Source organism: Emys orbicularis, chromosome 16 (genome assembly GCF_028017835.1).
Source record: "Emys orbicularis isolate rEmyOrb1 chromosome 16, rEmyOrb1.hap1, whole genome shotgun sequence".
Lineage (NCBI taxonomy): Eukaryota > Metazoa > Chordata > Testudines > Emydidae > Emys > Emys orbicularis.
The window spans coordinates 14009264-14033098 of record NC_088698.1 but is presented as its reverse complement, the minus strand read 5'-3'; the positions used below and the strand labels follow the sequence as shown (position 1 = coordinate 14033098).

At 48.9% G+C, this 23835-nt stretch overlaps 2 protein-coding genes and 1 gene segment (V, D, J or C); all 3 read right to left on the bottom strand.

Annotated features, from left to right (window-relative positions):
* Window positions 1-280: 280 nt before the first annotated feature.
* On the bottom strand, window positions 281-988 carry LOC135890550 (immunoglobulin lambda variable 5-45-like). The segment is given in 2 exon segments: window positions 281-603; window positions 940-988. Coding segments are annotated over 2 exon segments (372 nt in total).
* Window positions 989-4194: 3206 nt separating this feature from the next.
* On the bottom strand, window positions 4195-4608 carry LOC135890356 (pre-B lymphocyte protein 3-like). The gene has a single exon (XM_065417736.1). The coding sequence runs from the start codon at window positions 4606-4608 to the stop codon at window positions 4195-4197; it is 414 nt and encodes a 137-aa protein (XP_065273808.1).
* A 7536-nt stretch (window positions 4609-12144) lies between these two features.
* LOC135890611 (uncharacterized) lies at window positions 12145-20409 on the bottom strand. Its single transcript, XM_065418031.1, has 5 exons — window positions 20244-20409; window positions 18383-18745; window positions 14238-14321; window positions 13021-13172; window positions 12145-12342 (listed from the first exon to the last, which is right to left on the bottom strand). The coding sequence occupies exons 1-5, from the start codon at window positions 20302-20304 to the stop codon at window positions 12223-12225; spliced, it is 780 nt and encodes a 259-aa protein (XP_065274103.1). The 5' UTR covers window positions 20305-20409; the 3' UTR covers window positions 12145-12222.
* Window positions 20410-23835: the final 3426 nt, after the last annotated feature.

The window sequence follows — 23835 nt, the reverse complement described above, 5'->3', positions numbered from 1 at the left end:
AAGAGCCACTGACTGCTGTGGATACAGCATTGTTCTCAGATAGCCTGACCTTATGCACAGTGAGCTGTATTGGGAAACACATGGCCCTTCTCCCAGCGGGCTCCCGGGAGTCTGCCCCGTGAAACCAGAGTCCCCTAAGCAGCGGAATTTTCTCCATCAATGGAGATTCCACCATTTATCCTTCAAGCAGATAAGCGCTGAGATGCTAGAAAGCAAGTGCCCTGGAGGTGATGCCTTGGGGGGTTTTGGTCTCAGTTCCCCGTGAAGCTGTTGTGCAGTGTTACTCGCCACCACTCGATGTTAGACAGTAATAACTGGCCTCATCCTCTGCTTCGACTGCAGAGATGGCTAAATAACAGGTGTTAGTGGAGGCCTCTTTGGTAGCCGAGAACCGGTTGGAGGCCCCCGAGGCCAGCCTTTCGCTGGATTCATCTTTACAAGAGAGCAGGTATCTGGGTGGGTTCCCTGCTTTCTGCTGCAGCCAGCTCACGTGGGCGCTACTGATGCTGCTGCCCGCGCTCAAGGTGCAGGACAGTTTAGCAGCATTTCCTCGAGACACTGACACCGAGGCCGCCTGGGTCAATACAGCCTTTGTGTAGGGCACTGTCAGAAACCAAGAGACAAGTTAGCAATGACCAAAGCTGAATTCAGACTGTACTTCATGTGCCCGGTGAATTGCTAGAGGAATTACCTGCCAGGGAAAGCCCCAGGAGACAGAGAGTTAGAGAAGCCAGGGCCATGGTGCAGGGAGGTGATGGACGGCGGAACGGAGAACCCCGATGTTGTACTTGGGTTTCTGTGGCTTTGCACCGCAGTCCAACCCCTGACTTTGTGCAATTCTACAGCAGCTTTTGGAGCCCTGCGGACAGAGGTGGGGCCGCCCAATATGCAAATGAGCCCTGAGGGGTGGCACCATTAGTCCACAATCCCACTCCGTACCCTGAAGCACCACCAGCACCGCCAGTGCTGCTGAGCCCTGGGATCTCATCCTGACTGCAGACCTGACCCACTCACACCCATCACCAGGGTCCCCTTTGGGTAACACCACAGCTCCTGGTGTTGTGAAAGGGGTCACAGAGCTTAATGATAAAGTTCTACATCAATACAGGACACAGCAGCGCCCCCCGCAGTAACGAAATCACCATGCAGGGCCCTGGTGTGATGAGTTAATCGGGTGACACATTGGTTTGTGGCCAGAAATTTACTGAAAGAAAATGCCAAGAGGCAAGGCCATAGAAGTGCCCTACAATAATTCCTAGAGCAGAGCTTTTAGTAAAATATCCCTGATGGAGACTCCACCATGAAGCTGGGTAAATTGTTCCAGTGGTTAATTACACTCACCTTAAAAATTTACACCTTTTTTCCAATCTGAATTTGTCTAACTTCAGCTTCCAGCCAATGGATCTTGTGCTTTTGCTAGACTGAAGAGCCCATTATTATATATTTGTTCCCCATGTATGTACTTATAGACTGTAATCAAGTCACCCCTTAACTGTCTCGTTTTGGTAAGCTAAATCGATTGAGCTGCTTGAGTCTATCGCTATGAGGCAGGTTTTCTAATCTGTTAATCATTCTCATTGCTGAACCCTCTCCAATTTATCAACAGCCTTCATGAATTGTGGGCACCAGAGCTGGACACAGGATTCCAGCAGTGCCGGATACAGAGGTGAAATAACCGCTCTATTCCAATGCAAGATTTCCCTGTTTTTGCATCCCAGGATTGCATTAGCTTTTTTGGCCACAGCATCACACTGGGCTCTTATGTTCCGTTGAGACACTACTTCAGACAAGCCTGTTAGAGTTAAATTTAGACTCTAGAAACCGTGTTACACCTTTTGTTTTGTCTGTAACCATTTCTGTTTCCATTAGTATCCTTACCCACTAACCCATAAATCTGAGCCTTTGATAAGAGACGTGCGATAGTTGTCACTACGCAGCTATCTCAGTGATGCGACGTTATAACGGAGTTGATCCTCCTTTGACTCAAAGAAGCGAGTGTGTCCACTGCCCCTTGGGGACAGCAAGCCTGGTAAGGTCTGGGAGTGTCCAGTGACAGGGGCTGGACACTGCCGGGAGCGCTCCACGCATCTGGGGGTTGGTGTGCGCCTAGCACTGCCTGCACAGACCCAGCAAGGCCTGTGGGGGCCTGGGAGGCAGGGCTGTGTTGCTAGAGACTGTTGGTTTCAGGCAGCTGAGCTACAGCTGGCACAGACACGACGGCTTCACGCTAAGGGCAGGTCGTGGTGAGGTGCCTCACAACCCCGGGTGCCCCTGGGGAGCGTCACAGGAACCAGGCAGTCTGAGATTCAGACCAGCAGCGTCAGTAAAAGAGCTCTAACTCTGTGTTGTGTCTGGACCAATGGCAGCGACGCATCCAACTGCAGTTTAGAAAAAATAACAATGGGGAGAGGTTAAAGAGAGAATGTTCCAAGTGTCCCAATGAACTCCACGCTGCACAGGATACAAGACATGCAGCTAATTATTCGCATTTATTGTTTGTATTGCAGAATCTCACAAAAGCCTCAACCAGGATCCAGCCCCCATCACGCTGGGTGTTCTGCATAGCAAGTGACACGCAAGGGAGAAGCGTCACATCATCAGAATGTTGCTGGACATGCCCTAAGGGCAGGACGCAGTTAGCTAGATAACACTGGCAGCTGAGTCACCCTCCGTAGGTGTCCCATACACCAAACCCCTCCAGTGTACAATGCTAGAGCGAAGAATGTATTACAGCAAAGTAAGGCCCCAAAAGCACAAGCAGAGATCTGAAAATCGGGCCCTGGGATTGTCAAAACAGGCTCATTTTGGCCCCAAACCTGCACTCACTTAAACACAGGCAAAACTTTCCTCTCCTGAGCAGCCCCATTGCCGTTAAATCTGGGTTTCCTTGGTCCAATAAAAGGAGCCTCTTGGGGGGCTGTGTTTCTCTGGTTTGGACTTGGGAATACATTGAATGGAATGCCCCGTGCTCAGCAATTGTGGTGGTGCTCAGAGTTAGCTAATCACCCATTCCCTGGTACACACCAGAGAGAGCGGCTGTTCCCAAAGATTGGCAGGCAGGTCCACTGAGAGCTGCAGGGCCAGGCCGACTGTGATGGAATGTTATCATTAATGTTTATTATTTACCCAGCACCAGTGTGTGCAGGGCACTCGCTCCCCCTGCCCAGCCACGCTAACAATCTGTCTGAATTTCTCAGCTGCTGTCTTGGCAATGGCTGAACTCAACTCACGGAGCTCTTCGTTCTTCCCTCCGGGTCCTGTGAGTCTGAGCTAAGGACTGGTGGTTCTACCCCCCGCACCATGTGCATGCTGCTGGCTGATGGCCACGGTTTCATGGTGAGTGCGGCCGTGGGCAGTGATGTGCTGCCACCATCTTACGGAAAAGCCCCCACCAAGTTCTCTCTTTTAGCCCCTAAAAGAGCTAATGGCCTTGAAGAGAGCTGGGATGAGAGACCGGGAATCTATTTGTCCTCCCATTTAAACAAAAACACTTCCTCAGAACCTCAGAACTGAGAAAGAAGGCAGCAGCAGCTGGTAAACACTTCTGCTGAGTATAAATCAGAGAAGCCCCGAGACTGCTCTAACTTACACCGGGCACTGGGCAGGGCCCTGAATGGGCCCCGAATACAGGAAGTGCATAGGTAGCTTAAAGGGACTGTCTCTCTCCACCACCAGCAGCATCCTTTTTTCCTGTCCCAAGCCCAGAAGCAGAGTAAGTGAGAACCCGGCCTGCTGTATGTGGGAAAGGCAGATAACATACTCCTGAACATCAGAACTAGTGCTTTAGAAATCCGGCTTTTGTGTCAAGCTGTACTGGGTGCCCCACATGTAGCTGATGGGGATCTGAGCAGATGGACAGGGGCCTGCAGGAAGGAAAGACCAGCTCCGTTAGGTAGGGTCTCTGTGCAGTGGGAGCTGCAGGTGCCAGCACCTGGCAGGATCTGGCCCTGCGTGTCTCATAGCATTCTGCGCTCCACCAGGTGACATGCGTCAAACAGGAAGCCACCATCCGTCACAGCTCTCTGAGCATAACTGACCGGGGGGCCTCACCTCTAGGCTAATTCAAGGGTGGAGAACATGAGCCGTTTCTTTTTTCCGTTCCTTATAGGGCTGCGGTTCCCTCAGCACGAGGCTCTGCAAGCAGGGGCTCATCAGAGTCCCCCGGGGGCCAGCACAGGTTTTGGTTCCACATTTCTAGAGATAGTAGATGGGATACGCGACCGCGCAGTAATAGTCAGCGTGGTCCTCAGCCTGGACCGCGGCGATGGTCAGAACGCAGGCGTTGCTGGCGGGGTCTTTGGACGCAGAGAAGCGGTCCGGAATCCCGGAGGGCTTGTCCTTGTCCACCTCCGAGTTGTAATAGAGCAGGTACCTCGGAGGGCTGCCAGGTCTCTGCTGGTACCAGGCGACCCCGAACTCCCGGATGTTGTACCCAGGATTCAGGGCACATGAGAGTTTCACCGTTTGTCCTGGAAACACTAAAATGGAGGCCGGCTGAGTCAGCACCGGCTGCGCCCTGGAAGCTGAACGAAACAAGGGCGCAGTTACGGACGGAATGTGCCGATCCCACCCCCAGTGGCTGAACTGTGACATTATCCCCTCCGGCATCGCCTCCGCACCAGCTACAGGTTAACCTCTCGCGTGCCACACCTCCGGCAGCCCGCCTGACCACGCCTGCCTGCTCCGCCCGGCCCTGTCTGCAGTGCAGCGATAGCTCAGCACAGGAGCCTCGCCCTTCGGTCCCTCCCTCTGCAGAACTCCCTGATCACCTCCGCCTCCCACGGGAACCTACCTGGCACCAAAACCCCTGGGAGGAGGAGAGCCAGGAGGCGCAGCACCATGGCGAAGGCCTTGGAGGGAGCCAGAGGGAAAGGAATCGGCAGCTGCTGTGCAGCCGGGCCCCTGGCTCTGTGCAAACCTGCAGCAGCTTTAGAGCGCTGGGGGGCCCGGCAAGCCAGGTGGTCTATGCAAATGAGCCCTGGGGCTCAGGGACTCCAGCAGCTGATCAGGTGACTATCGGCTGCTCTCTGTGCTATTCAGCCACAAGGCCGACACTCTGAGGATGAAGCTTCAGTCACCGCAGGGAAGAACGGATTCAGGGCTGACACCCTGGCTGTATTCTGGGCTCTGGCATTTGCTGCAGAATCCAGCCTCCTCCTCTTGTCTGTCCCCCTTCCCTCTGCAGGTGCCGTGCGCATGAGACATGGAGCCGGGTTCTGTTCCAGTTCTGCACACAGACCTCCCATATGCCCCTAGGTAGCTCCTGTCCTCTCTCTGGGTCTCCGTTCCCCCACTTATAAAGCAGGGATAATAAAACCCACCTCCCCCACAAGAGCTGGGAGGCTGAACTCATCCATATTTGAGAAATGCTCAGATGGAAAGTGCTACGGGAGGAGAATCTAAGACCAGGCTCCTTTCCGGACAGAGCAAGCCGCTTTCCTTCAGAGACTGGAGATCCATCCAGAGCCGGTCCCTGCGCTAGGTGTCAAAGTGCAGGAGCCTTTCCCCAGGCTGCTGTCTAATCACAGACACTAACCACAGACGGACCCGGGGCTGTTCCTGAGACTAAATCACCGTGACAAGAGCTACTGCTGCTCGGCCGTGGAGCACAGGAACAACCCGCCCGGCCTTCTCCCTGGACGCCAGCGCTGGAGCAGCCCTGCTGCAAGTGTGTGTGGAACCAGAGGATCGGTCTAGGAACCTGGTCTCTCTGCTATGGCTGTTGCTGTAATAATAGCAGCACATAAATACACCTAGGGGCATGCCCAGGCCCCCGCTGAATCCCTCAGGCTGTGCTGGAGACAGTGACATGGAGAGTGTCTGTGGGATCTGGAACCGGAGGAGAAAAGGGGCTGCCAACATCACACATGATAAGACACATCCCCAGCCACATCATGCCCCAGAGGGGAAATCCTGCATCCTACATGGTACTGGCACCACCAGGAGAGGCCCAGAGAGAGACACCACAGGGACATTCTGCAGCAGTCAAAGGCCAAAGCCCCAAGGCTCCAACAGACTTTAGAGTGACATGGGAGATCATTAGGCAAATTAGCGCCAGGCCCCTCAGATGTTATTGGACAGGTGAATCAATACGGGAATGCTCCCTATGGTAATTCAGAGGATTGGCCTGTAGCTTCATGTAATGATTTAAAGGCCACATCTCAAGTATCAGTGACGCACTCTCTGCACTTGCAGGGTAAGGAACTGGAAAGAAATTCCTGGGCTTGCAAATCTTTTAAACGGAGGCCTCAGCAGACAGCATGCCGGCCAGCCAGGGGTCTGGATGTAGAGGGGAAGAAGGTTTGATAGAGGGCCTGGCTTGGCCAGACCAAACAAGCTTAACTGGGGATGAGTAGCCCCTGGAGTATGGGAGAAGGTTCTGATGGACATTTGTGGGGAAGAGCAGAGGGAGGAGGGATTTTCACAGGTCTGGAGGTTCGGATAAGCACACATTTAAAATTGAATCATCCAGCATTTGGGGGGTCACTCGTCACTACTGCCAAGGAGATGCTGGTCTAGGTCACTTATGCCGCACCGTTTGGCACAGTCAGCATCTCCTCAGGAGACCCCAAGGCTGGAATAGCAGCAGGTGCCGTAGGTCAGGATCGTGGGGCGTTGGTGCAGTTGTGTGGAGGATGTGTGCACAGGACCTGCCCATGTGAGGGGCATGTGGAAATGAGCAATAATGCCGGGGGTCAGTGAAGAGCAGAAATGGGTCCTGGCTGGAAGGGAATCTCAGCTCCATTTGCTGATATGATTGAATTGAATCCCACCTTTGACATCAAACGAACGGCAGTGGGTCAGCGGCGGCTCTGGAGATCGCAGTGCTGGGACACCTGCAGAGGGTGTCATTGGGGAAGGGAATGGAGGGATTTCCAAGCCTGCAACAGTGATTTGGAGAAAGAAAAGAGAGAGTAAAATGTACAGGATGGCGAAGGGAGATGAGACGAGGAGAGATGCCATTGCTGGTCATGGCTGAGGGGCTGAGCACTGTCCTTCACGCTGTGTGCTGTGAAGCTGCTAAGGGGTTCCCACGCTGGTTCTCTATGTGACTATAGCACTGTGCACCTTGTGGGTTTTGTCCCAAGTTGAACAATAATAATCAGCCTCATCCTCGGGCTGCACCCGTGAAATGTTTAAATACCCTTCGTCGAGGCTGTGATCTTTGGAGCCCGAGAATCTCTCCGGAACCCCCTCTCCTCTCTTTAAACCACTTTTTGCACAGTACTCCAGAATGAAACTGGGGGCACTGCCAGATTTTTGCTGGTACCAGTCTACACAATAATCCTTGAACTTGGCCCCACTCATGACACATTTCAAAGTGACTGATTCCCCGGATGCGATAGACACAGAGGGCTCCTGGGTCAGGACAGGCTGGGTCTGTACGTCTGCAGGAAGCAAAGACAGTGTTATTGAGGCTGCTAGTGGGCAAGCAATGCTGTCAACTGGGCTTGCAATAGTCATCTAACCAAAGGGTTCTCCAATCTACTGCACCAGCCCCGTAATCTGGTGTAGACCCAAGTGGCATAACTTTACTAAAACTCCATACAGATGGGAGGCAGAGCTGGCTCTGCCCACTGGGAGACGCTGAGAAAGCAAACCCTTCTTTGCTCTCAAGGGTTTCCTCTGCGAGGTTATTGTAAAGTCCTGGCAGCACTAAGTTAGCAAGACTCAAAGAAATATACCGAGAACTTACGTGCTAAAGAAAGCGCCAGGAGTCCCAGTGCCACAGGAAAATGGGGTAGCATGACTGTCCTGCACCGAGGAGTCGAATGAACGAGAGCACGGCAAAGTCCTTCTGTGCGTCTTTGGCTCTGCTACGGACCACATGAGCTTTGCTGGGGCATTTAAAGCAGCTCCACAGCAGGAGAGAGCCATGCAAATCTGCCCCTCCCTTGGGAGAATTTAGGTGGGGAATTGGTTTTCACCACAGCGCCAGAATTGGACCCGAAACCCTCCCATGCAAACAGAGGGGCCCGAAGAGACCAGCTGGAGTGGAAGCCCAGCAGCAGCAACGGGTGTCAATGACCCCGCTCAGGAGGCTGCAGTGCCCCAGGCAGTGTTGATACACCTGGTCTGGATGCACTGTATTGTATTGTGCGCTCCGAGTGCCACAAGGAACTAATACGGCCAGGAGCTCAGCAGGATTCACGGGTTAGACATGTATAAAAGAACACGAGCGATAACTTGTTGTCTAGGTACTATGCCTTTAAGTGAATACTAGTCTATGCACACAATGTATTACACCTATAACCGGAGACTGTAGAGCATGGTCTCATGCCCTGCGCCATCCCCTGGCCCCTGCACTACACTGCCAGGCCAGGCCAGGCTGATGGTCCATCTAGTCTGGTGCTTTGTCTTTAGCCGGGGCCAGGACCAGATGCTGAAGAGGAAGGCGTAAAACCCCCTTAATGGGTAATTATGCAGCGATCCAGACGGCTGCGTGACCGTGCTGTCGCCCTGGGATCAGACAGCGCCTAATGAGAGGGAACGACAATGATTTTGCGGCTTCATCAGAGCAGCAAGGGTGAAAATCCCACTGAGCCCGACCCAATCAGTGCCAAGGGGTTAAAGGGTTTGAATTCGATTTGAAATGCTCAGCATGTGTGTTCTCACTGTGCCCTGCACAAGGGGGCTCTGGTCCTGACTGGGGCCTCTGGGCACTAATGCAATTCATCATCATCCTCTCCCATCTCCGAATGCAGCAGCGACCCGCGGAGACAGGGCCATAGCAGCATGAAATCAGGTGTTGGAATGTACTGCCCTCTAGTGGGGACTGGGTGCTATAGCACTGCCTGTGTGCAAGCCTTGCTACGTGAGTGTCCAGTTTATAATGACCGTGCTCTCCTGGTCACAGGAAATGAGCAATCCCCGTAGGGACACACTCAGCCCATGTGCAGCATGTGACCATTCCGCCTCCTCTGGCTTCTCTCACGCCAATGGGCTGGTAGGGATTTTGCAGATCTAAGGCCAGGCAGCCACACAGACAAACACAAACTGGGCTAAGCCGCCTGGATGACTCCTTTAACACCCTGAGGGCCAGACATGCCAATCCTGCGAAAAAACGCAGAAATTGGGCTTGGTTTTGGCTTAATCGTGAGTTGCTTGTTGGCTAGTTTTTGCTTGTAGCTTGTTGTAACTTGTTGCTTCTTTTTTTGATCGGCTCCCGGCAAGCAGGGGCAAGGGGGGGAGAGAGTCAGGGGCGCACAGCAGCCCACCACAGTCCCAGACTGCATGCTGGGGGGACCTAGTCACATAGGGTGTTGGGTTCTTAGGGACTGGCTTGTTCTGGCCTTGTTTTGAAATGGGATTAGCTTGATTTTTGGCTTATTGTGAAAGTCGCGATGCTTATTTACCGCGTGAAAGTTGGCAACCGTGCTTGAGGGCCAGCCACTGTTAATGACACTCCTTCCCCTGGGTCCTGGCTGCACCACACCCGGGGAGTCTGGGAGGTACTGTGCCTCCTCCTCCCAGAACTCCCTGGTGCACAGGGGACTATGCAATCTGCACCCTCCCTTAGCAGTGTAGCCTGCTCCCCTCAGCAGGCCTGCTAGGGATTGGGGGTGCATGGAGGAAGCAGTCCCTGTGCTCCCCTGAGCTCATGGACTAATATTGACCTGCCCTTTGCCGGGGGTGGCAGTGCTCTCCCCAGTCACCCACACAAAAGCAAGGCCCAGTCTGGCCCAGAACATCCCACCTGAAGGGAACCTCCACCAACCCCCACAGAGCATCCAACCCCCAGACAGGCCTGCAGCCCCCAAGCCGCATCCAGCCACACAGAGCCTGCAGCCCACAGAGACCAGTCAAGCCATACACAGCGTTTGACCCAGATGGAGTCTGACCCAGCCTGAGCATCTGAAACACACAAAGGATCAAACCCACCAGGAGCCTCCAACCCAGACGGACTGCCTCTGCCTAACCTCCCTGGGCCAGTCTGGCTCCCCCCCTCCTGCCACCCAGGTGTTTCTGACCTACTGAGAGTGTTTGGTGGATGCAGCTTCACATTCCAGACCCAGAGCGTGCTCTGTGTGAGGGTTTGAACATTTCCTGTTCTGTTCCTGTTCCTGTCAGAGGGTGGTGATGGACGGCAGGAGAGAGATCACTTGATGATTCCCTGTTCTGTTCACTCCCTCTGGAGCACCTGTCATTGGCCACTGTCGGTAGACAGGATACTGGGCTGGATGGACCTTTGCTCTGACTCCATACGGCCATTCTTATGTTCTTATGGGAGGTTTCCACGACACACAGTTTGGAGCTGTAATGCAGATGGCAGGGAAGAGGGATAACCCGATACAGCCAGGACAACAGGACCAGCCTCAGCCACCTGACCCTTGTGTGATGCCCAGTGGTAGCCTCTCAAAGTACACAGGGAAAACCAACATAGAAAGATTTGCTCAGAGCCAGTTTTACAGCAGCTGGTAGAGAACATACAGGGCTTAATCCAAGGCCCATTAAAGCCAGTGGAGAGATTCCCATTGACTTCAGTGGGCTTTGGGTCAGCCCAGGCAGGATAGAAATAGGTAATGACTGGGATAGAGGGTGCTCTTGAAACATCCTGATCGTGTCTGAGAACTGTACACTCATAACCTGGGAAAATGCAAACTGTGACTCCTCTACATTTCTGTGACCATTTCTTTTCAGACTCAGACATAAGCTTTGGTGTGGGAATAAACAGTGAGCGACCACCAGGTTTGTGTGTGAGAGAGAGATCCGCCCTCCCACGCAAACCTGGTGTGAATGTCCGCGCCACACAGACCTGGTACGAACTCCCTGTGCATTGCTCTGGTGCAGTGTGAGAGCAGAAGAGGTTCCTGTTGCTTGAGCCGCTTAGTGAGAAACCAAGACTCTCTTTTGTGTGTGTGGCTTCACACTTCATTCTGCAGGGGAAGCAAAGGGGGTGGAGGTGTCAGCACATCTCCCCCAGCAACAGCTCCCGCGCCTCACCACCAGAGCAAGAGGTCTCTGCAGAACCTGCCTCCGCTCTGCCTGGTTTCCTACTTCCTACAGCTCTGAGCTGTTCACGCCTTGGAAGGAGCAATGCTGTCACTGCTTGTGATGATGTGGCAGTATCTGGGCGCTACCACAAGAGATCATAGTGCTGTGCAAAGGTGTGATTCCATACCACTCCGTACCAGCTCTTCTTGAGCAGCCACATGCATCGCTGCAGAATTTCACTTTTATTTAAACTTACAGCTCCTGTGGGTGGGAAGAAAATCTCTAAACAGGACCCGCTGCAGCACTGGCCTGAGGCTGCAGACGATAGATTGAAACCGGGCCAGATTCTGATCTCAGTGGCACTGTGAATAACTCCACCAAAGTCAACGAAAGGCAGTTGAGTTACTCCACATTGATAGTGTAACTGAGATCAGAAAGTGGGAAGGTGGGTGTCAGAGAACCGTGAGCTATGTGGAGCTGTGTGTAGTGTTTGGGGATAGGGGCAGAGCCTGAGTAAAACACCGGCACTATTTCTGACCCATGGTGAGTAGAAGTTGTTGAGACTCTGGGGTGATTTAGGAAAATAACAACTGGCTTTCTTGGGGATTTAGCTGAACTGAGCTGAAAGGCCATAGGCCAGCTGTGGAGAGAGAGACTCTTCTCCAAGCTGGAGAGAGACATTTCAGATCAGAAATGCAGGTATGTGAAGCTGGGCGTATCCAGCACTGTGACAGTGTGAAAGGCATCTGTCCCCGGAGCATTCCCAACTCCCTGCGCCGCAGATTGATTTCCTTGGGGTCCCTAGTTTGGGTCGTTGTCCTGTAGTGTTAACGTCAGTGCCACACATTGTGACGTTGCACTCCATATGCTTTATGAAAATATGCTTATAAATGTGAATATGATGTAACTGGATTATGCTTTATGCAAAAGGTCTCTTGTAAGGTATCATTACAAAGCTTATCATCCCTGGGAGAATGGCAAAGAGGAAGATGGCAGAGTTTGGTACAATACAATCAGAGATGGGGAGGGAAGAGAGGGACCTCAGACCCTTCTCGCTGCAGGGCATGGGCCTCAACAACAAAGGCCAACTGGACATTTCACAGCAATATTGTAGGGGCCTGAGGAATACTGTATTCATGTCCCATAGACACGCTCCACCTAAAGATCAGCTTCACCCAACCACACAACTTTCATCAGTACATTTATTACATGCCAGAGCCACACCACTGAAGAAAAGTGGGTGTTTGCTGGAGACATTTGTGTTACACGAGTCGGAGGGGAATACATTCACAGTGCCTGAAGCATGGCGTACACAGTGTCCGTTCCTGGGTCGCTGCTCCCCGCTCTGGGCTCCTTCTCTGTCACTGGCTCACCAGAGTGAGCGCTCCCCCGTGGAGAGGACACCATCTGAGAACAAGCAGAACCCCAGATCAGCACAGGGAACAGTGACATTCACTGAGCTGGGAACCTCAGCCCAAGGCGGAAGAGGCTGAGATGAAGTGAATGAGGCAGCTCCCTGTATCAGCCACAGTGAGAGCGGGGCCCGAATGCTGGGCTGCACCACAGCCCCCACAACTGCAGCTGCTCTTCCAGTGTCTGGGCTGCAATAGCAGCCACAGCCTCTCCACACCAGCTGCAGGGAATCCCGGGCCCCTGGATTCATGTAAACATGAACCTGCGTCACCTTCCCCTGCCCTCCGAAAACGTGGCCTTCCAGGCTGGCCTGGGCACAGCCAGTTCAGAGATCTGTCTCATGGCGCATAGCGCTGGGTAGACACCCCCCCATGGCCATCCCAGTGGATCCCCTGCTCAGTCCCTGTGTGGGGCTTAGGAGGTGCAGAGGCTTTGCACAAGCCCTCTGCACTGGGGTGAATTTCACTCCGTGACCTGGGGCAAGTCAGCTTTGCCTCAGTTTATTCATCGGTAACTATAGGATACGGTGAGGTTTGTAAAGCACTTAAAAAGCCGCAGATGCTACAGAAGTACAAAAAGTTACTGCTCTCATCATCTACATTAGTTATCAGAGTGACTCCGCTGGGACTGGAATGACGTCTGAGCACTTTCAATACAGAGATCAGCACTTACACTGGACTTGCTCCACTGCAGTTTTGAATAGATCATTTCACTGCCGACGGGCTGTGTAAAGGACTCTCTCCGGGCAGGGGGAGGGGTGCTGCAAATGGGATCGGACATTTCCAGAGAAACTTCTGGTTTCTTGGCCTGGATTCGGCACTTTACTAATATAAAATACAGAAGGACACATGCATATTATGGAATGACCTGGAAATATCTACTGCAGGCCTGAGGGGAAAGACTGAATTCTGCCTCAGTGTCTCTATTTATAGGCTGGGTTCTGGCTTTGTAGGGGCTTTCAATATTTTTCTTCTGTTAATTTATTTTACACCAAAAGGGACTGATCTAAAACCCCTTGCAATTAAAGGGAAACTTTCCATTGACTTCAGTTGGCTCTCGATCGGGCTTTAGCAGCTGAGGGGCCATACACTGACTCTATCCACGTTCGCAACTCCCGTTAACATCACTGGAAATTCTGCCTCAAGTGTGGAAACGTATAGGTGAGACCTTGCACTGGAGATATAAAGAGTGTGGAGATTTGGTGACCTTCTCTAGCTGTTAGGTATTAGAACAGGGGTGGCCAAACGGCGGCTCGCGAGGCACATGCAGCTCTTTTGCAGTTAAAGTCTGGCTCCCGAAGCCCACCATGCCCCCCATTCTCCACCTAACAGACTGGTGTGGGGGGGAGCTCAGAGCTTCTGCCGTGGGATGGGGCGGTGGGACTCGGGGCTTCAGCCCCACGGGGCACGCCTGCCAGGGCCCTGAGCCTTGGCAGGTGCCTCCCGGGGGACTGAAGTCTGAAGCCCCAGCACCCTGCTGCAGGGCTGAAGCCCTGAGCCCCGGCAGGCACGCCCGGCTCTCAGGTTATGAAGATTATCATATGCAGCTCAGAGGGTAAGTTTGGCCACCCCTGTATTAGAACATGGCTGCTTTGCGCATGCACCAATCACGCCCTGTCATAATTAAGAGGTTTCTTATCTTCTCATTCTTTGCTTTGAACTTAAAGAATGTTACAGACTTGTCAATAAAGAAGAGAAATAGCATGGAGCCATGTATGAATTTAGGAAAGACATCCTGAACTGGTCATTTCGCAGAAAATTTGCTGTTCCTCACTGAGCCAACAACAGTAACTAAGAACACTTAAAACAAACCCTGGCTGCAAAGTGCAAGATGATGCCTAAAGAGAGGCAGGGGAGGTTGTTTGCACTTCTTTACTAGCAACTACTTACATGTAAAATACAAGCCCAAAGCAAGGAGGAACAGAAGTAGCCCAGCAGTCAGACTGGAGATCAGCAGAACATTCCCTCGGGGGGCTATAAAGGAGAACAAATAATATTTGTGAAACGTCAAAAAAGGAAAAGAAAACTGAATCCCTTCCATTCGCTCCTGTGCAAAGCCTCGGGCGATATTGCCCCTTCGATTAAGGATGAGAAAGGCGCTCAGATACTATGGTATCACACCCTGAATAGACTAGAAAGACAACTCCAGTATACATGCAGAAGTGCAGCAAGTCTCCCAAACAAACCGTACCTAACATTCCTGGTATTTCAAAGGTAAAGCACAAGCCGAAAGCCCCTTACAAAAGTCCTTCTTCGTACATGTTAAAAGAGGGAAAAGACAAACCCCACAAACCCACTGTTGAAACTGTCCTTGGCAGGTCACCTTGAAGTAGACACTTATCCCTTTTTGGCACTGTTCCAAGACTGAATAGAGCAAGTCCTAACCTCAAAACAATGTGATTTTCACTCCCTGTTCACAGATTTACCAGTATAATCAGCTGTGAATCAGAATTACCTCGTCATAAATTCAGCCTGCTACCTTCATAACTTCATCCCTTGTCCACAGATTTGTTACACGGTAAATGCAGTGAGGATTGTCTCAGGACAACCTTTGTTAGTTGGTATCACACGTTACTTCACTGTTACCTAAAGGAATTGTAACACTAGCTCCATATCACCAGTAATCAGCAATACTAATCAGCCACCAATAAGTCATCTCACCAGCAGTAAACAGCCTCAGATACACAACATTAATAGCAGAGACACTTAGGTCGGTATCTGTGTGAACAAGCGGCGTGTGTTTGTGGTTTTGTAGATGCTTTAAGTTTTTCCGTTGATTGATCCCCAGCTCTTTTTCTTGATAGCAATCACTGGACTTGCAAAACCCAACCTCGCTGCACTTCAAAGCGTTTCTCTTTTCAGCCAGGCACCATGAGCAATGCTATTCTACAGCCACGCTGTGTGAATACTGCAAAGCTTTGAGAAGCATTTCCGGTTGGGCTAAAGGCGCCGGCCAGTCTGTGTGGACAGGAACTCCATGCTCTTTCTTTGCTAAAATGAAGATTCTTTTTGCCCCTGCCCCCTTTCCTGCCAAAAAATAGCCACTTAGCAAGCAATGGCCCATCCACCTTGTCTACACCTGGCTGAGGCATCAGCTTACTCTTTTGTTTCCCTTCCTGCTGATGACTGTTTATAGCTTAAATGCAAATTAGGCAGAGCACACATTCCTTGGTTTGAGGACAGACCAGTTTGCCAGCTTCTGTTTGGGCAGGGCTGTGGTTTGGAACGTGCGTTACCACCACCACACAGGGGCATTGTATAACTTCACAGTGTTGCCGCACATATTTTACCAGGACAATGCTGAATTATGAGTTTTCAAATGATACCTTACAAGACATACCTTCTACCTTCTAGTGTGTGGGAGCTGGACGCAGGGGTACGTTCTATCACGGAGAGTGACTGGTTTCTTGGGACTGAGTGTAACCTGAATATGTTGTGATTTTTGGTGGAAGGATGGGCATAGTTTTGGAGGGTGGGGAGGGGGCATTGCCCCCCCCCCAAACTGCAAGCCTTGGACAGTTGCTGAATTTGCCCCCCCACATGTGGCCCCGTTGGCCTGACTGGAGCTACCCCCTCAAATATAGAAGACAAACTACACCTAGGGGTGTAAGTGACCATTTATTATAGTCCAGCTTCCCTGGGTGGCAAGATAGACTGAAGAGTCTAAGCCTTAGACTCTAAGGGGACGGACAGTGACTCCCTGGTAAGACTGTTACAGTGATCTAGGAGTTCTCATTTGTTACTCACTTGGTGAAATCTAATTATAGAACATACCACCAGTTTGGGGTGTCTGCCCTGCTTTTGACAGTCAGCCCGGAGGTAGGCACTCACGGTTGTGAGCCACTCCAGACAGTGTGACAACAATCATTGTCGCTACTTCTTCAGACACACAACTGAGTGTCTGTATTTTAAAAGTGCACTGATGCTTTTCTAAAATATCCAAAGAGGGTAAAGAGCAAAGGTTTTGCTAATATGTAAACAACAAGAAAATCCTTTGCACTTTTCTTGTGCAAGGAATCTGAATTCTGAATTCTCAATTGTTCTACACAATCCAGTTCCCGATGCATTAAACTATGAACATTCATCCAAAACAATTAGTTTAATATAAAAATATGCTTAAAGAACAAGGGACATGAGAGAGAGAAATAAGATGAACATCTTACAACAATCCACAGGAAATGCAATGTTGTAGGGATACTGCTAATGCTGTAATTTTTCTTGTAGTCAATAGTCACTTGGAAATTGATATTAAAACATGCATCAGATTCAAGAACTGTCATTGACTTTTACTGGGGTTTAGGTGCCTAGCTCTGTTCAGCGCCTTTGAAAATCCAACCGTAAATACTGACCTATTATAACAGTGTTTATTTATAAATACATACACGCCTTAATGATTATAAAAGAATCTTTGCATTACAGTTAATTAATACAGTTAATTAATTCAATGCATTAAAATAACAGCAGATCATTACTTATATTTAAGAGATGGTGTTTTATTTGTGGATTCAAAATGTATACCTCTTGTCCCTGAATCATATGTCAATAAAAAGACAGACCGAGATGCCGTGTCAATAAACTCTATAATGCAGAAGGCAAAAATTACGTTTTTAAGGTTAATTCCAATGATTAAGAACTGGGGGAATTAACAGATAGGGCCAAATTCTTCTCACTTTACTCATCCAGATAGTGCCTGATCCAAAACCCATTGAAGTCAATTGGAGTCTTTCGACCAAATCAATGATCCCTTTGAAAAGCAGGGAAAATATTAAGAGTAAATAAACTCTTTTCAAAATACTGATGGCTCCTTCTCAAATGTAAAAAACAATCATATTTTTGAAACAATTGACACTGGGCCATGTACAACAGAAGGAGGGCTGTAATTTATTTAAAACATAGCATATATTAAATATATTTGATGATGATGACGACTATACCCATCCTGAATTAGTAGATCTAACAAACTAGATTCCAGAAAATAGACCTTGTTTCAGCTATAAAAACATACAACAATCCAATATTAGAAAAATCAACAGATTTCTGTAGACCATTTGTTTTTAGACTAATATAGTTATTCTGTTATAAAAGCAACTTTAAATTCCGTAACCATGGACTACATTTTTATTTTTTCAATTTGATTACTATTTTATAATTGTCCATTAAAACAGTCTAAGATATTATTATAAATAACACAGATCAGGAGCACTTTTTTTAAAATAAGTTTTTTTATCATGACAATATTCCATAAATATATTTAGATTTAGCACTGCTAAATTAGCAGGACATTTTTGAAAACAGAGTATGGTTCTGTATAATAGTACAGGGGAGGCAAATAATTACTCTGTCTCATAAATTCAAGGAAGGAAATACAGTAGATATAATAACTAGAATTTATAGTATAATTTTTGCCTTAGGGATGGAAAGTATCTATTAGAAAGTCTACCATTGCTATAAAATATGGCAAATTTGCCTCTTTGGTCAAAATTTGCAAATTCATTTGCAGAAAATATATACAAGAAGCCATGTACATATATGATTTTTTGTTTGTAAGCAAACTGCAAATTATTGTCCCCCAGTCCTCAACTATAGAGGTTATTATGGAGCCATCTCACACTATAAAGTATATATGTATTTTAAATCAAACCAATGTAATGTCACAAACTTGGATCACATTAAGCTCAGGAGTTCCAGATAGTCCATGCATGGTGTGACATATTTAGGAGAATTACAACCAACGTACAATTTCACACCACTAGAGAGGGTGAAATGTAAGTGATATCATTGGTTTGATAAATAACCTAATGTTCCGTGTAATGTTCAACTAAAGTGATGCAATGGAAATATTGACAAGGAAATTGCTATAGTTGAAATATAATTGCACGGTCATATGTTGAAGAACCTTTTAAACAAGTCATAAACATGCTTGCATCATAAGTCTTATTTCATAGGAAGCAAGAGCGCTAAGATTTCTCATACACACGCAGCAGAGTGTCCGACAGAGAGAAAGAAACAGGAGAGAGAAAAAGAGAGACACTCACCCATGACAATGAGACGAGTCCCATTTGTTCTTGATTTATCAGGGACTGGCACTATGATCACTTCGCAGTAATACAGGCCGCTGTCATTCACCCGCACCTCGGGGATGACGAGAGAGCTGGTGTTCTTTTCAAATTCTAAATGACCCCTAAAATGGCCTTCAGTGACTGAGACAGGGACACTGGTATTGGGACGAATCATCCTAAAGGCCAGGATCCTCTTGGACACATTTTTATGGGTCATATTATACATCCAGATTATCTCGTAGAATGGATTGCCAACAGCAGGGGACCCATCAAAGGAACACTCAAAGGAGACAGATTCCCCTTCAGTTACCGAGATCATCGGAGGGTTTTCCCCAGAACCTAAAAGGGAAAAGTGTAGTTAAAAGCAGGCGTCTCAGCAAACTCTGGACCTTGCTATTTTGTAGGGAATGACTTCAATTAGTTCAACCTACTTCCATTTTATTTGCTGTTAGTGGTTTTGTGTGTGTGTGTGAATGTAGCACTGGTGACAGATTGACACCTTGGAGAATTAATTTCTCTGTTTAGCCACAGATCAGACACAGCATAGACAAGTCTCCAGTGTTACAAGCTTCCACCACATTGTCCAGCAATATGCATCATTGCTGACCTTGACTTTAATCCCTGTGGAGTCCTTGGGGATGCATCATTGTGACATTTCTGTTACTGTGTATGATGTGATGGGGTTTTGTGTTTTTCTATCCATTGAGTTAATTGTACAATCAGATACTATTGGGAACACCACCTCCATCTGATGCTCTGTGTGCCTTCTATTCAATAAAGTAATCTTATTTAGATTGAACATAACTTTATAGGATAGGCAATATAAATGCCCTAGGCTTTCATTCATCTCAGGGGAACTGTCAAGGATTTTGCAAACGTTCTTTCTTAAATTTTTGGATAGCAATAAAATCTAGTTTGATACACAATAATGCCCCCAATTTTTAACCTGTTCCCCCAAATATTTAATACTACCTAGATAATATTTCCTTATCAATTATATTACTCAATTTGCTTTTGTAATAAATTCCAAGAACTAATTATTTAATCTAATCATTCTACAGGGCCCAAAGGAAAACATGACTGGAAAAAAAAATCTAATTAAATGGTTTCTTTGTATATAGGAGAAGGGATTTTTTCCATTTCAAAGCAACTGGGTCCCATCTACTTTCCATGTTAATTCTTCAGATTATACTGCAATCATGAGCTATATTTGTATACTAAAGCGTAATTACATAGACACTGCGATATATATTTTTTCATTTGAACACAGTTCAGAAGAAAACTACACCTGCTATTCATCACAAAAGCATTTTTATTCACTCATTTTTCCATCTATATAAAAGCAGTAGTCTTTTTGGTGAATATCTCATTGCTAATCTGGATTCAGCAGTTTGTATGTCAAGTTCCATAAAAAAACAAAATCCAAGAAGAATAATTCTCCTTTGATGCACCAGAAATAATGTAATTCAAACAACGAATAAAGATTGTCAGCAAGAAAACACAGCCCTAATTAACAGAGCTAGACCTGGTCCACAAAATCCAATTCAAACCCAGATTTCAAGCCCCTTAGAGATCTGGAGGTGCTTGGATCTGGGGGTTTGGTTCGGCTCATTAGGGGAATAGGCCAGATCCATGTTTGGATTCTGAGTTTCTTCAAGTTCAGGGCAATTCTGATCTGGGTTTAGGGTTCAGGCTGATCTTTAATATTTCATCTTTCCATTTTCCAGTTTCAGCCACCCCAACCCCAGTACTGCAGATTTACATCTGTCTCTTCCACTGAGCAAACTTCCCAAATGCCCAAGGCAGGAGAATACCTAAGTGATGCGACTCTGCTTACCTAGGGAAAGGAACACTTCCTGCAAGAAGGAGAGCACCAACACAGAAACGAGAAGAGCCATGTTTATCCCATGTCCTCTTGTCTCTCTCTCTATCTCCAAAGCCTCATGTTGCTCGTAGAGTCTGCAGACACCATTAATTGACAGTAGAGGCTGCAACCTGGGCGTGCGTCTGAATAGGAAAGAGAAAAAATCTCTCACCTCACCCAGGGACGTAGTCTGCAGTGTGCATACGACGAAACAGTGTGATAAGTAACCCTAATAATAACCCTGCTCTGCCCCCACGGCCTTGCAGTGAAGACAGCCCAAAGCACATGCTTCAGAGGAGACATGTCCCACATCAATGCAACCCCAGCACATTGACCTTTTCAAGAAATAACAACAGGGGAGAGTGGATAATGGAAAGAAGATGATCAGAGAAATTAATTGCCAAACTGAAATTACCTGGATGGAAATTTCCTTGTGCTGCTTCCCCTGGAGGAGGAGAACTCCCAGTTCCCTGACGGAACCCCATATTAAAAAGGACATTTTCTGCTGGAGAGTTTCCTTCCCCCTCACACTTTGACTCCTGACTTTTCCTTGCCTCACAATCCCTCATCACCACTGTCCATAATGTTCAACTTTTACACTGTCCCATCTCACCCAGCAGCCTCACCCTCACTGCCTCCCTTGGCCTCCAACCCCAGATCAGCTCACCCCTCATCCCTCAGGCCTTCCTACACCTAGGCAGCAAGTGTTGGAGTTCTGCTCTGGAGCGAGAGGGCTGGGAGTCCTTGTCCTTGGTAGCAGGCGATATTCTTATCACACTTCAAGCTGAAAGCCCCTATTGTGAATGTGAAAATCTCGTGTTACTAACATTATGAAATTTGTGGTGGTGGTGTAGCCGTGTTGGTCCCAGGATACGAGAGAGACAAAGTGGGTGAGGGAATATCTTTTACTGGACCAACTTCTGTTGGCGAACGAAACAACTTTCGAGCTAAACAAAGCTTTGCATAGCTCAAAAGCTTGTCTCCTTCAGCAACAGAAGATGGTCCAATAAAAGCTATTACCTCACCCACCTTGTCTCTCTAACATTATGAGGAACCGCTACCGTAAATGAGAGTGATGCAGAGGGCAGAGGCAGGGGAATCTGATGGATTGAAAAGAGGGGGGGAAAGTGGGATGGGGGAGAGGAGCTGGAACTGGCAGCAGCACCCCGATATGACTCATTTACATTTTCTTGATCACCTCAGGGCAGCGGGATGGTGAAGATGAGGCCACTATAGGCAAGTGCAGCTGTGGTGGCAGTGTCCATCGGTGAACCAGGCCGCACCGACTGAGTGTGCAGGGTTGGATGGGAGATGAGGGGTCATGGATGGCAGTGAGTTTAATGGGGACAGAGCAGCCATTCCTGATTGAGCAGAAGGGGGTGAAGGAGGGAAGGGGGGACTAGGGACGAGGCAGTCAATTCACAGAAAAGGAGGTGAATCAATGTTAGATAATGAATTCATTACTTAGAGAGACGAATAAAAATGGCAGTTAAATCAGTTAATGAATCGATAATTAATTATCAGGTAGACAATTAAAGCTGCCGAATAAGTGTGATGGGCCAACTAGCAGGGCAATGGGTGGGCAATAGGGAAGGCGGCCGGATGGGCGGAGGCAGTGCTGCAGGAGGGTCTGTGGCCAGTTACCAAGGAGCAGGTCAGCCAGCTGAGGGGAGACATCAGCAGCAGTCTGTGGAAGTAGAAAAGGCTGCTGAGGTCTCCTCCCCAGCACTGCTGGTGAGAGGGGCTGGACTCCCCAGAGCAGGGGACAGGCCAGAGGGGTGACAGCTATGCAAGGAGACAAATGACTGGAATTCGAGCACGACGCTGGCACAAGCAGCCCTGCTCTTACCAAAACTGCCATGGGGTCTTTAATACATCGGCGCTCAGAGCCTCGATTTGACATCTCATCTGAAATACAGCACCTGTCCCAGCTCAGTGTTTGCTGATGCCACGCTGGGTCCTTGCATTCAGTGCTGACTGACTGGGACCCATGTCACTTTTTGAGTCCCCAACACCCCTTCCTTGAAGCCCCTTGAGTTTCCCCTGGGGAGCAAGGCTTAATTTGTCATGAAAGAGGTGCCGGGGCTCCAGCAATTTTTTTTACATTCATAACTGACGCAGCAAGCCCAGAGGCGCCGGGGCTATGAACTGCCGAGCCCAGAGGCACCGGGGCTATGAACTGCCGAGCCCAGAGGCAACGGGGCTATGAACTGCCAGGCCCAGAGGTGCCGGGGCTGAGGCCTGGCAAGACCTGGCACAAATTAAGCACTGTTTGGGGGTCTCCAAGCCAAGGACTGAGCAGAACCGACCCTGCCAACCGGCTCACAGCACAAGGTGCTATGTCTGCGAGTCGTGTGTTTCACCATAAACAAATAAATACCCCCCTCAAGTGGTGGCTCAGTGGTATTTACATCTTTGCATCTGGAAGGAAACCATTGAGATCAGTGAAAGTGGGGTCATCTCTGAAACAGTAACACAGAGGTGGTTGGAGTGCTAGTTGTTGGGGAGGGTCTGCTTTATGGGGAGGGGTGACCTGGGTGTTAATGTTGAGGCTGATGTCAGAGTTGTTGAGGTACCTTTAGCTGGTGATTTCCTTAGCTTAGTTTGAGGTGGGGATTGTTCTGTGGGTGACTTCAATTACCCCTCTTCTCTTAAATTGTGCTTAGCAACTGTAACCATCAACCAACCAGATCCTTTGTTTCTGGATAATATCATGAGCTACGTAGCTCTGTGGTATCAGAACAGACCTGGGTCTAACCCATGCTGGCCCTATGTTGCAAACATGCTATCCACCAGTGAGGCCTGGGACTCCCCTGAGCGGATTCTGGACAGATTAGATGCCTCCATCAGCTCTGCCCCCCTCTTTCCATCTCAAGCTGAGGATGAGAGAGTTTAGCCATAACATGAGAATTTGCACCTTATTTCCCAAGACACACCAATCCACCCCCACACACACACGCACACCCTCAGCCATATAAGGCAACCTTGTCAGCTACACACTTAGGTCTATAGCCATGAATACACAGCAGAGGCTGTGTGGAGATGACGCCACTAAAAGGCCCCAAGGGACCAAAATATAAATACCTCACTGTTTGCCTGGCAACCATCACCACAGGGATCTTTTGCAGCAGAAAGAGTTGCATTTAGGGTTATATCCCAGCTCAGAGTTCTTCCAGTGTTTTGTGTTACCATGGAAACAGTCCCAAAGCCAGGACAAGGCATTGGGCCCCTTGCTGGGAGAGGAAGAGCCCGCCTCTGTAAATAAATGGATTGATAGAAGTAGGAAAGGCCTGAAGGGGAGTCAGCATGAACCAGAACACCATTCAAACTGGCATTCCGCAGCGCCTCCAGGCCAATCCCAGCTCCCCCACTGACTCACTGGGTGGCCTGGGGCATGAGTCTCAGTTCCTCTTCTGTAAAATGGGGATAAATGAGGCTTTGCCCATGGTGGTCGCGAAGCAACATGTATTCCCTGCTGTTTGTAAATGGCTCAGAAGAGGTGCTGTGCTGGCTAAGCACTAGGAATGATCACCATTCAAATGGAGGGAAGGAGGGCTTTGAACCT

Coding starts and splice junctions, on each gene's coding strand:
- LOC135890356 (XM_065417736.1), bottom strand. CDS start 4,608: ATGCCGGAGGGGATAATGTCACAGTTCAGCCACTGGGGGTGGGATCGG.
- LOC135890611 (XM_065418031.1), bottom strand. CDS start 20,304: ATGGCTCTTCTCGTTTCTGTGTTGGTGCTCTCCTTCTTGCAGGAAGTG. Junction 13,173..14,237: donor TTTGGGCTTGTATTTTACAT/GTAAGTAGTTGC, acceptor ATTTTATATTAG/TAAAGTGCCGAATCCAGGCC. Junction 12,343..13,020: donor TGCAGTGGAGCAAGTCCAGT/GTAAGTGCTGAT, acceptor GCTTGTTCTCAG/ATGGTGTCCTCTCCACGGGG.